Source organism: Podarcis erhardii (genome assembly GCF_964252035.2).
Source record: "Podarcis erhardii genome assembly, chromosome: 12".
In the NCBI taxonomy this organism is placed as follows: domain Eukaryota; kingdom Metazoa; phylum Chordata; class Lepidosauria; order Squamata; family Lacertidae; genus Podarcis; species Podarcis erhardii.
Genome location: NC_138513.1, coordinates 9362463 through 9375889, shown reverse-complemented (window position 1 = coordinate 9375889; position 13427 = coordinate 9362463). Strand labels below are relative to the sequence as shown.

Sequence of the window (13427 nt, the reverse complement as noted above, 5' to 3'; positions counted from 1 at the left end):
TAGGTGCCTTCTTAAAAAAAAAGAAAACAAGGGCTTCTTACTAATGTAATCCCGGCCAATCAGGGATCACGTAGCTAGTGTGTTGATGTTTCGTCATATGGCAATCAGTCAAATTTACTGTCATTAAGCTGAACAGAAGTGAGCCCAGGAAGCATTGCCCTCAGTCTGCCATTTGGAGTGTGTGCAAATCTGTGACCTGTTTTACATCCCTCCCACCCCAAAACTGGACGAGAGCATTCAGGGGAGGGGGGAGGTTGTTCTGCAAAACATGCACTGCTCCATTTCAGTGCAGTCCTCTTTTAAGTATGTGATGAAGAAAAAAGATGCTATGCACTTGTCCTTTTTCCCTTTCCCACTCTAGAATATTGGCAGTGTGGTGGCTGCATTTTCCAATCTTCTGCATGTCAGAATTCCAAACAGTTATGAAGTGAGCAGTGCACCAGATGTCCCATCCTCTCTGGGAATTATGAACTCTCACAGAGCAAATGTAGCCTTTGAGTACAGGCAACACTTGTTACTTCACGGTCCTCAGGCAGGCACTGTAGGGCCTCCTGGACTAACAGGGCCTTACGGACTCAAACAACATAATATGCCATTTCCCCCAAGTGGTAACGGTGAGTAAGGATATATCTTCTTTTGGTTTTGTTAATTGTAGTTGTTTTTTAGAAAAGGTGGCAATGAAGAGTTTAATCCAAGGTGAGAAAATGACACTGTGCTTCATTTTTCTGTCTCCTCAGTAGTACGAATCATGTTCTGGTGAGAGTGACTAGGCAAAACCCATACTTGTGGAACGTTGTCCAGCGGCAGATATTTTGTCACATTAAACTGCAATGTAAAAATGTGTAAATAGAAGCACTGTAAAAAGAATAGGGTGGTATGAAGGGGAAGGGCAAAGTAGGTCCGCAGTGGTGGAAGGTGTGTTGCTGTGCAACAGTTGTAGTTAAATTGTGCTTTAAAAATGAAATCAGGATAAATTATTTGGAGGAACACGCACGCCCATGTTAATACTTACACTGAAGTAATGCATATGCTCTATTCAGAATGACACTTTGTAACTTGTTGGTGTTCTTGTTAAGTCTTGGCAGGCTATAAGGCACACAGTCCACATGTTGCAGATGGTTCAGGGTTGAGGTCACAGTGGTGCTCTCATTGTAAAGTCGTAGTTCTGGGCAGTGGAGTACGGAAATCCTTCAGTGATCTACCTTTCCTGAAACAGGTACTACTGTGATACTCGTTTGTCTATTATTGTTTTTTGCTTTATAAGGTTAAACTACAAAAAGAGGGGGTCAGGTTGATTCCTACAGTTCATATACTTGACATTGTACAACTATTTAATTATTACTGTTCTGCATTTTGGAGGTTGGTAGAATTCAGTAGAGATTTCTCTTTCATTAACAAATGGTCTCTGGCAAGTTAGAAATAACTCAAAAAGCCATTCCAGAGTAATAAGGTTTTATCAGTTGCAGGAGAAGAGAGTTCATAATTTTAAAAAATCTTGCTCTCATTTTATTTCTGCTGTTTCAACAGTTCTATAAAAATAAAGATCCCTAGGGATTCTCTAGCCTGTGAATAAATACCAGAGTGCTTCAAAGTAGAAATTTCAGAAGTCTGCATGCCTCCATACTAGCACCACCAGCCAATTTATCTTTCCTTGAAACTATTCTCGCTACCAAGTAGTTTCGTAGAATCAAAATCATATGTAAAATAATGGTAGATTTGGCATGTAACTACAAGCCAACATGCCAGCATTTCTTGTTACAAATAGTGCATAGTGAAAGGGATGTGTGTCTTAAATTAACATTCTGAGGTGCAGTGTGAACTATTTTTTACATCAAGAAACAAATATACTGTATTTTTCTGTGTATAAGACGATGTTTTTACCTGGTTTTTTTCAGTCAAAATTTGGGGGTTGTCTTATAAACAGAATGTGGGGAGGAGAGAGAAGCTTGGCTGCTGTCAGGTGACATGGCGGAAAAAGAATGGCACTTTGCTCATGCTCAAAGTCACTCTTTCCCCCTCTGCCGGGAGTGAGCCTGATGCATGGAGCCTATGCTTCATGAGGCATCCTGTAGAACAGTGGTTCTCAACCTGTGGGTCGCCAGATGTTGTTGGACTACAATTCCCACCACCCCTGAGCTCTGGCCTTCCTAGCTAGGGGTGATGGGAGTTGTAGTGCAACAACATCTCGGGACCCACAGGTTGAGAAAGGCTGCTGTCGAAGCTCCTCTAGTGCAGTGCTGAAGAGGACGCCTTGTCACCCTGTGCGGAAGGCTCTGCTCTGCTGCCCCTCCTGCCTTCCAAAACTTGGGCCCAACCTTCTCTGCCAAAGTTTGGTGACGTCAGTGGTGCACTGAAGTTGTTATTTGGGGAGGGGAGCAGGCGGCTCCTCCGGTTCTGGCACCTGCCTGCTTCACCTTGCCTAGTCCATGGAGAGGTGACTGGCATGTGAAAGCCCCTGGATCTACTCCCAGCTACAGCAGCTCTGATTCTGGAACCTGGACATTGCTGCTTTTGCTGCTGCCACAGTCTCTAGGCAGAGCAGGATTGGGCAGGTTGTGGCTTAGGCTGCGAAGAGCTTGACGGCAACAGACTGGCCCCCTCTCTTCTACGTGCCAGCTCATTTTGATCCTGCACACTTTTTGCCTGGGTCTGAAGGTGATCTCCCCAAAAAAGCTCCCCCTGTCACTCTAACTGAAAGAAAGTATATGAAGAAGTGTGCATGCACACAAAAGCTTATACCCAGAACAAACTTAGTTGGTCTCTATGGTGCTACTGGACAATTTCCTTATTATTTTATTTTATTTTGAAAGAAAGTTGTTTTGTTTGATGTTTCAAATACTGATTTTTTAAATTTTGGGTTAAAAAAGGGGGGGCTGTCTTATTCATGGGGGGTGTCTTATACACAGAAAAATACGGTATTTCATCAACTCACATTTATGTAATTAGCAAAGTCTTAAGTTATAAACACATTGACATTACTAGCAACATAAGTGAATGCTTTCCCTAGTTCATTCTGAATAGGATTTGTTCTCCAAGTTTTTGTATTAACATAAGAAAAGGTTTCTACAAGTAATGGGCAGCTTGGTTTTTCTAATTTACTAAATGTACTAAAAATGAAATTCCCTGAAGTTCATGTTTACGCTCTTTGGCTTATTATTTCCAGGATTCTAGAGAGAAGTCTGAAAGAATGGAGAAAGACATTGTCTTCTGTAGCAACAACTGCTTTGTTCTTTATTCAGCATCCATGCAAGCTAAAAGCTCAGAAAGCAAGGTAATTCCCAGTGCTGCTGCATTAATAAAATACACAATAAATATTAATTGAAATATATACAGTGATTCAGTTTCTTTCAAAATTCTGAAGCTAGATGGAATACTGTATTCTGATTTTTTTTTAAAAAAAATGTTTGCAAGATCCATCTTTAGTGTAAACGAAGAGTAGCTTTCATCTCAGTTAACTCTAGAAAATTAAATCAGTACCTGTCCCAAAAATTTCAGTTTTGTTGCAATAGAGGGTACAATCTATTAAGTGTTTTTCCTGTGCTGGCATCATTTGAAGCGGCAGGTAACACATGCAGCAGATATTCCCAGTGCATTCTAGCCATCATTCAGTGACATACATATGCATGATACGTCCCATGATACATTCAGAATATTTGGTGCCATCAGAATCTTATCTTGGGTGGTGTTTTATGATATCATTTTCAGGTTGTCTCCCTGGAGTATCAATAACTCACTAACTTTGATTCAGGAATCCTAGGTAACTTTGTTCTGTTAAAACTTTATGCTTAAAATTGCAATCTGATGTGCCTGCTCATGAATAAATTTGCTTGTAAGTGGAGAAGTATATCATTGCAAACATCAAGCCGGCATACTTACCTGCAAGTAAATCAGCCTTAAGTTTATAAATTCCTAGCACATGTCTTCTAAGCATTTACTATTATTATTAGTCTTACTAGTCTACCACACTGCCTGGGAAGACACAGCACCAGGAAGATAGTAAGGTTTCCTCTGCAAGTAAAATAGGATGCTGCTGGTTCATGCATTCATAACTACCATAATACATCATAGGCATCTCACTTTGAAATAATATTGACCAAACATGTTTTCCTTCATTCCATATTTAATTGCTTTATTATTTCTCAGGAATCAATTCCAACCTTGCCACAGTTTACATTGAAGGAGGCAGCCCCCAAAGTGTTCCATCAGTATAACAACAACATCTCTACGTTAGATGTGCACTGCCTGCCTCAGCTACAGGAAAAGATTTCTCCGCCTTCCTCGCCCCTTATCACCTTCCCTCCTGCTTTTGAAGCAGCCAGAGTCGAGCCAAAACCAGATGAGCTTAAGGTAACAGTGAAGCTAAAACCCCGTCTGAGAACTATACCGAATGGTCTGGATGACTGTCGACCAGTAAGTAAGAAATGGAAAGGAATGAAGTGGAAAAAGTGGAACATACAGATTGTGATTCCTAAAGGAACATTCAAACCTCCTTGTGATGAGGAGATAGATGAGTTCCTCAAAAAGCTGGGCACAACCATTAAACCTGATCCAGTGCCGAAGGACTACCGAAAGTGTTGTTTCTGTCATGAGGAGGGCGATGGGCTAACAGATGGACCAGCAAGACTTCTAAACCTTGACTTAGATGTTTGGGTCCACTTGAACTGTGCTCTTTGGTCTACTGAGGTCTATGAGACACAAGCTGGTGCCTTAATCAACGTGGAGCTCGCCCTGCGAAGGGGCTTGCAGATGAAATGCATGTTCTGTCACAAAATGGGCGCCACCAGCGGCTGTCACAGGTTGAGGTGCACCAATATTTATCACTTTACCTGCGCCATTAAAGCACAATGCATGTTTTTTAAAGACAAAACTATGCTTTGCCCTATGCACAAACCAAAGGGCGCTCACGAGCAAGAACTCAGCTATTTTGCAGTCTTCAGGCGGGTATACGTCCAGCGGGATGAAGTCCGACAAATTGCCAGCATAGTCCAACGGGGGGATCGTGAGCACACCTTCCGGGTGGGGAGCCTCATCTTCCACACCATTGGCCAGCTGCTGCCACACCAGATGCAGGCCTTCCATTCTTCAAAGGTGCTCTACCCTGTGGGTTACGAGGCCAGCCGGTTGTATTGGAGCACACGCTATGCCAACCGCAGGTGTCGCTACCTGTGTTCCATTGAAGAGAAGGATGGTCTTCCCCTCTTTGTGATCAGGATCATTGAGCAAGGCCATGAAGACCTGGTTCTTACGGACTCAACCCCTAAAGGTAACACTGAATCGTGTGAAAGTCTTTGGCCTAACTGCTAGATGTGCATTTCATTGTTTACGTTCATTTGATATTTCTGACTGGTTACTGGAAGCCATTAGGCCTATTGCATTGCTAACTCGTCAATGCACAGCTGACTTCTTTGTAGCAAATGGTGAGTACCCATGTCAGTATTATATGTGATGATCTCCATACTATTTTGCCATGTGTGCGTGCTGTGTTCATCATATAGGACAGTCAGTATTCAAAGTATACATGGTTTTCCATGCAGAAGTGATATTGATGTAAAGAATTCATCTTGGGAGCAGTAGAATCCTAAAAACACAATCTGCCCCTTAGTATTTTAGAGTAATCCTAGTGTTACATCCAAAGTAGATATGACTTTAAACAAATTTATTGTGGTGATTTATTTTTTCTCTTGCATTTATTTTGTGATTCACTGTAATATTTATCCTATGCAGGTGTTTGGGATAAAATCCTAGAGCCTGTTGCTTCAGTAAGGAGGAGTTCTGAAATGCTGCAGCTATTCCCTGCATATCTAAAGGGTGAAGACCTTTTTGGTTTGACTGTCTCTGCAGTGGCTAGGATTGCTGAATCGGTAAGAGGTCATGCAGCTGTACTAGGCCGGTTCTGGGCTTGTTACTCTTTAGTAGTAAATCATTGTCTGTCTTAGACACGGCACTTTTTTTATGCAATGCGTGTAGCATGTGTCCAGGCTCTTACATATTGAAAACTTGTCATAGAGTCTGAAGGAAGAAATGGTTCTGGTATAGAATGCTGTGCCATAACTAGCATTAAAATTTAGTCAATGGAAAGCCCTGAAGCAGGCCTTTTGGCCAGGGTTATAGGCTCACTTTCAGAGGTTTAGAAACAGGAAACAATGGTTTGATGTGGGGTATTGTAATTGCCTGTCTGCCCGCCCACCCCACCTCTTTCCAACACTTAGGGCAGCAGGTTTTGCAGGTAGAAGTATGCATTAGTAGATACTATGTGAGTGGGCAAAGCACCCAGGGGCTTATTGAGTATTGCAGGCTAGGATAGAAAAGGCAGGGTTGGGTTTGTGCAATCGGTTTGAGGATCTGTGCTCTTAAAGAAAAGCAAGAAGGAAAAAGAAAGCAGTTTTGTAAAGCACTTCACTGAGTGTTGTCTCTCTGTGTGTGTGCTATTCTAATTCCTAAACCTATTCCTGAATCAGAGAACATTTCTTTGGCTGTTCTGCAACTGCACTGACATGTGACTCCTTGGTGTGTTTACAGCTTCCTGGGGTTGAGGCTTGTGAACATTACACCTTCCGGTATGGCCGAAACCCCCTCATGGAACTTCCTCTTGCCATCAACCCCACAGGCTGCGCCCGCTCTGAGCCAAAAATGAGCAGCCATGTCAAGAGGTTTGTGTTAAGGTATTTTCTTTTAAATTCACATAGTACAGCCCAGGGTTTATAGGCTGCGTAGGATACCTGTGCTTCTGTGTGCTGCTTACAAACCCTGTTGTTGTTGGCTGTGTATGTGCATGTCTGAGCCAGGGGAGCTGCTCTGTTGTCTCTGCTAGCTGGCTTTGGATGTTTGTCTGTCTTTGAGTTTGTTTTTTTTAAAAAACAACAACCTCTAAATGTCATAAAATTCAGAGAGATCTTCAGTTTTCCTTCTTTGTCTCTTCTGTTATATGACCCACTACTGCAGGCCTCATACCTTAAATAGCACCAGCACTTCAAAGTCATTTCAGAGCACAGTTACAGGAGAACTGAATGCACCTTACAGTAAACAGTTTGTTCATTCAAAGTCCTCTCAGTACCGAAAAATGAAGACCGAATGGAAATCCAACGTCTATTTGGCACGCTCACGTATTCAGGTCAGTTGCAACAACTTTGCTGTGCAATGCATTCAGTCTTTTAAAATTTTGCCACTGTCTCTTCCAATCAGCCATGAAAACAATATGAAGCCATGGTCCGGCTCAGATTAAAATCAGGCTCAATGTAAGTGGTATAGCATACTTTGGTGTTCTGTACTGGGCTAGGGGGAAATTCTCTGTGGGAAGAGGAGCTAGTAATGGCTTCATTGTCATGATCTGATCATTAGCTGATCACATTTGACCTTCAGGCTTCTTGTAACCTTCACAGTGGTGGAGGGTCAGCACTAATGGTTTGCTTCCAGAGGATGATGAATCCAAACGGTTTTCTAATATCTTTGGGGAAAATGTGTGCTGCTTGAAATATAGTTTCTCCAAGTCAGCCATCTTGCTCTCAAGGGAACAAACATCTGTCCAATATGCAGATAAGCTGTACATGTGACAGTCTATGAAATATACTATCACCACCACTACTGGCCTTCTATCTGCATATTTGCTGTTGATGTGTTAGTTAATTTGGGAGTTTGGGGTTTGTTAGGTCACAAAAGGGGTGGACAGAGTAGTCTGCCTTGCTCATCTTGGCCTGCTGCTAAACTTGCTTGGCTGGTAGATGATTGGCTCCACAAGAGAGGAGCCCCAATTATGTAGACAGTGGACCTGACTTCTGTTATTCATGAACTAGTGACATTTTGACTTTGCTATTGCATATAGGGCTGCCTTTGAAGATTGCTAGAACATTTCCGTTGGTGAAAAATGTGTCTATCAATGTGGGCCAGATGGCTGGTAAAATATATTATCATCAATAAATTTAATATACTGGTGTTGATCTTTAAAGGAGAAAGGAGCCCTTCATACTTGCCGGGGCCCAGAGATCTACTGTGGAGACCCTGCTGTAAGGCCTGCCTGTAAGATCAATCAGACTGGTGGGCATAAAGAATAGGGCCTTTATGGTGCTAGCCCTGCACTTGTGGAACTTCATCCCAATGGCTCCTTCCCAACTGCAGGCCTTCCAAAGCCCATTAATTTCAAGTTATGGTCCCACTGATTTGAAATTGTTTAAATGTTTTGGCTGATATTAATCATATTATGCTTGCCTGTTGCTGGACATGCAGCTGTTTTTCAGGGCTGTTTTATATATGTGATATATTTGTGATCCTGTATTTTATTAATTTTATTTATTGTGGCTCATATAAGCCACTTGTGAGGTTTCTTGCCTAAAAGACTACATGCAATTTACATTAAGGTCTGAATAGCACTTGTGTACTGGTGGGCTATGTTAGTGTTATTTTTCTCCTTGCTGATTTGAGCTACTCCCTTAAATGGGAATAATCTCCATTGAACACAGAGGGACATACTTCTGAGTAAACATGTATAGGATTGACTGTAAGTTTGCTAAAAAGCACCAGTTCTTGTACCCTAATGCTAAACTACACCAACATAGTGTTCAGGTTGTACACTCTGGTACTGAGATATTCCTAAAGCATCTACTATTCTTTGTAGGGCCTGGGCTTATATGCTGCTAGAGACATTGAAAAGCACACCATGGTCATTGAATATATTGGAACCATCATCCGCAATGAGGTAGCCAACAGGAAAGAGAAGCTTTATGAATCTCAGGTATTACATAAGGCAACTTAACCTGTTTCAAGAACTCATGTAAGATAGTCAAAAATGTGTGAGCTCTTCTCCAGAGCAAACAGCTATAGCGTTGTGAATGCTGACATGTATTACAGCTTGGATGTGAAAGCACTCAGAACTGTGTCTCCAGATAGCAGGAGCACCTGGTCTTTCCGGAGAATTTTTAAAAATGGCTCCAAGTATTAGCAGATGTTCACTGTGTTCATAAACATTGTGTGTGAAAAATGTATGAACCGATATCCGGGCCCATGTCCCCACAACCATCCAGTGACTATAGGTACAGATTGTGTGAGAATGTGAATTCATTTAGAGCAGGCATGTCCAACAGGTCAATTGCAATCTACCAGTCGATCACTGGGCATCCCTGGTCGATCTCCCCACCCCCCCCCAAAAAAAACTTTTGCTCTCCTAAAAAAAGTTCAACAACTTTGGTCAATCCAATGGGTAAATCACTGCCAGTTTTTTTTATAGTGGGAGTAGATCGCAGTCTCTTGGAAGTTGGACATGCCTGATTTAGACTGACTGAGACTATTAGTTTGTGGCCGTGTCTGAGCCTGTCTCTAAAGGACCTTCTAGGTTGCCTTTTCTATTCAATACATCTAGTCACAAAATACTAGTAAGCATGCTCTGCTTTCTGTGTTGGGTATAAATATACCCAAGTCTCCCACAGTATGCCAATGGGTTGTCTCTCATTATGAATCTGAAAAACACTTTGAACCGTGTGTCACTCCTTTTGTTTGAATGATTGACTCTTCTTGTACAGATCTGACAGCATTTTCTCTCTGCTTCCCTCCTCGCAGAATCGCGGAGTGTACATGTTCCGCATTGACAATGACCATGTCATTGATGCCACATTGACAGGAGGTCCTGCAAGGTGGGTGGCTCTTGAGAGGAATGGTGATCTCATTTTTGGATGCCAGCCATGTTCTCTTTGCTGGCTCTTTCCTGAGGAGTTCTACTGGAAGTGTTCTTCCGCAATTGCCTTTATTCTCTAAGTTGGCGCATTCAACTGTCTTATTAATTTACTGTAGCCTTGATTTGTGCTCTCAAAGCAGATGTCCAGCAATAGAGCACTTTTTGAACTTTATTTTTTCCTGGGCAAAGATCAGAGGTTGTAGATATATATTTTACAGTAAAATCAGTTTGCTTCCTCAACACTTTAAAACATGTGCCTGGATTTCTCCTGTTTTCCCAACCCCCCACCCCTTGTAGGTATATTAACCATTCCTGTGCACCAAACTGTGTGGCTGAGGTGGTAACCTTTGAAAGGGGACATAAGATCATCATTAGCTCTAGCAGGAGAATCCAGAAGGGAGAAGAGGTAGGATTTGCATAGCTTCTAGTAGCTTAAACCTTTATTTGTAGAATATGCTCAATTTCTTCTTTCTAAAATTCCTAGTTACAAAAATGTTTCAGCACTTGCTTCTTTTTTAAGTACCATGATTTATTTATTTTCTGTTGATTCGTCAACTGGACAGTCTCACCCCCTTGTATTTTTTCCCATGCACTGCTTAGCATTTTAGGCAATCTATTAGAAGCCATTCTGAAGAATGCCCTGTTAAAGTTTGTTTATACTGTAAAGCTGTTTAACATTTACCACTTTCCTCTACCCACATACCTGGGAGTAACTTTCATTGAACTCAACAGGGCTTACTTCTGCAAGTACACATATAGAAGTGTGCAGAATGTAAAACATTGCTTTGTATGCTGAAATGTCACACTAAATAGGATATTGGAAAACTACTACTTAAAAAAAAAATTCATTCTGGTGTAACTGTTTTGGAGCCCATTCAAATGCACACAGCAGTGTTGTAGAGTTCTTGGGCAGCATGCAGACCGTTTCATGTGGAGATGTATTTGCCCCCAACGTGGAAAGTTACTTTGATAGCAACAGATAAAGGCTTTTCAGGTGTATGCTTCCAAACATTCTTGCACCTCAATCAGCACATTTGATTCTGCACTATATTTTCAGTAGCAAGAACTCTGGCAAATAAAAACAGCCACAATGAGCTGGTTAGACTGGTTACCGAAATGGGGTATCTCCTAAACCAACCCTTAATCTGCAACACCATTTCAGGATATTAATAATATAAGAAGAATTTATTATTTATACCCCACCCATCTGAAATGGTTGCCCCAGCCATTCTGGGCTACTCAGCCCATTATCACATTACAGATGAATATAGCATTTGCCACTATATTGATTCAACGAGGCTGAACTTTAGCACCCTAGGCATAGTTCACCTTGCAAGAAGCTGCTTCTTCCATCCATAATCAATGTTAGCAACTTAAAATCCAACAACATATGAAATTGAGAACGTGTCCATGTATATATGAGGTGAGTAGTTGTTCTTGATTTTGCAAACACCAAACCTAACTGGCAGTCCCTTTCTTTCAGCTCTGTTATGACTATAAGTTTGATTTTGAAGATGACCAGCACAAGATTCCATGTCACTGTGGAGCTGTAAACTGCCGAAAATGGATGAACTAGATGCATTCCTTGCTGTCTCCAGGGGTTGCTTGTCCCAAGGAAGAAGTGATTTTGATTTTTTTGATTTTTATGGGGTGGGGGTGGGGGTGGGTGGGTGTGAAAGCAATCACTTCTGAAAGTTGTATTCTACACCAGTGTGAAGCAAGCTGGCAGAATATGGAGTTGTTGCCTGATGTCCAAGGCACACAGAGGTGAAACTGATCTCCAAACCAGTCCAGCACTTTTGATTTTATGAACTTATAAGGAGAAATCGTTGAACTTGGGCAGAGAAGCTATGGCTGAACTGCAAAAGGGCAGTGGGGCATCAATGAATGTAGACTGAAATCACCAGCGAAAGGGAGACGTCCAAAGTGCTGGCCACAGCCTTACTTATTAAAGGGGCAGGCCCTCTAAATACAGAAAAATAAATAAAAGTAGACACCACTGAACAAGGAATGTACTGAAATGACTTCCTTAGGGATAGAGCTAAGGGAAATAACTTGCACTAAAATACATTTAAAATACTTGATTCCATGAGTCAGTTTATTGTAGTTTTTGATTTCTGTAAAATAAGAGAAACTTTTTGTATTTATTATTGAAATAAGTGAATGAAGCTATTTTTAAAAGGAAAAGTTAGAAGCCAAGCTGCTGCTGTTACCTGCAGAACTAACAAACCCTGTTACTTTGTACAAAAGTGTAAATATTTTGAGGAATAAAGTACAGTATAAAAAAATAGTAATTGACCAAATGCTACCAGACTTTGCAGCAGTTCGGGTGCTTATTATAAAACTTTGATAGGGATGTTACAATATGATCTCATGTATTAAAAATGCCATTACAATTGTTATGGAATAACCAAAATCTCAATTTAAAGAGAGGTTTTACTTTATTTTTTTAATCTTTAAAGCAGGCTCAACTGTGCTCTATTAATAACTTTTTTAAGTAACCATTAAGACTGGTAGAGAGCATGTATATTACAACTATGACTTTTGTAGATGTCTGAGGAAATTTAGACTGATTTATTTTATTTGTATTATATTGTTACATCCCTATTTCTTAAATCAGGTTTTTTGTGCTTAGAATTTGTGATAACTGTGAATAACTGCTAAAACCACCCAAAATAGAAGCTGAACATTGATTTTCTTTTCCAGAAAAAAGTAGTGGGGATTACATGAACTGTTCAGCTTACACTAAATCATGTAATGAAAATAGAAATGTGTAGTGAGAGCGTAAGTCTAATACAATAGCTGCCTTCTTTAAAAGTAAAAACAAAGAAAAAATTAGGTGTAATTGTGCTTTCAGCTGCAGGACTCTGGCAATAGGGTTTTGGAAAATGTAATTTAAAAAAATGTGTTTGTATGGATTGTTTTGTTTACATTTCTTTAAAAAAATAAAACACTGTTTGTGTTTGCTTGTAGAAACCTAATCAACATTTTGAAGCAGGTTAGTTTTTTTATTTTGTACTTTAAATTCTGGTACTGACACTTCACAGTCTAAATATTAAAAAAATGAAGTTTTTTGTGTGCACAGCGAAAGTGGACTGTAAAACTGTTGATATATTCAGTGCTACAGTTCTGAACTTGTAATGTATATGGCATGATGTATTTTTATCTTACAGAATAAATCAATTGTATATATTTTTCTCTTGATAAATAGCTGTATGAAATTTGTTTCTCGAATATTTTTCTTCTCTTGTACAATATTCCAACATCCTACCAGTATTTGTCCTACAGGTTTTTTCTGTTCTGTATTATAGTTATCTAATGTTGGCAAAAAATGAATTTTTGAAGTATACAGAGTGTTATGGGCTTTGAAATTTGTGGAAACAGATTTAGAAGATCAGCATTTACAAATAAAATATTTTACATCTATAAATATCACCTCTATATTTTCATTTGAAATGTTTCTTATTTTACCAGAATGTTCCTAGATGGTTTACTTAGGAGCGTCAAGATTTGGTACAGCACTGCACTGCCATTCAAAGAGGGAAGCAGCCATAATAATATAAAAATAAATCCATCACCTTTACTCCAAACTAAAATACCAAAAGCAATGATTTAATTGCTGAGAGGCACATAGCCTCGAGCAGAAAAAGTTGGAAGAAAGCCACAGTGCAATTCATATAATCTGAATGCTTCCCAGACTATTTATAGTATATGGCTTTTGAATGATCTGCAGAGTAAAATCACTGCCCACAAGAACTCCTCCCAA

The 13427-nt window shown here is 40.3% G+C and overlaps 1 protein-coding gene across 10 annotated transcripts in view; it reads left to right on the top strand.

The window, feature by feature from the left end:
• KMT2C (lysine methyltransferase 2C) overlaps nt 1–13091 on the top strand; it is a 133196-nt gene extending 120105 nt beyond the window's left edge. For 9 of the 10 annotated variants that reach the window (XM_081834102.1, XM_081834104.1, XM_081834110.1 and 6 more), the window contains 11 exons: nt 362–614; nt 1077–1216; nt 3164–3271; nt 4144–5263; nt 5725–5861; nt 6520–6662; nt 6943–7111; nt 8609–8725; nt 9547–9620; nt 9959–10067; nt 11145–13091. In XM_081834102.1, the coding sequence (XP_081690228.1) occupies nt 362–614; nt 1077–1216; nt 3164–3271; nt 4144–5263; nt 5725–5861; nt 6520–6662; nt 6943–7111; nt 8609–8725; nt 9547–9620; nt 9959–10067; nt 11145–11237 (2463 nt within the window). In that variant the 3' untranslated portion in view covers nt 11238–13091. The remainder of the gene's footprint in view (nt 1–361; nt 615–1076; nt 1217–3163; nt 3272–4143; nt 5264–5724; nt 5862–6519; nt 6663–6942; nt 7112–8608; nt 8726–9546; nt 9621–9958; nt 10068–11144) is intronic. The other variant, XM_081834105.1, reaches the window with a different exon arrangement.
• The last annotated feature ends 336 nt before the right edge of the window (nt 13092–13427 follow it).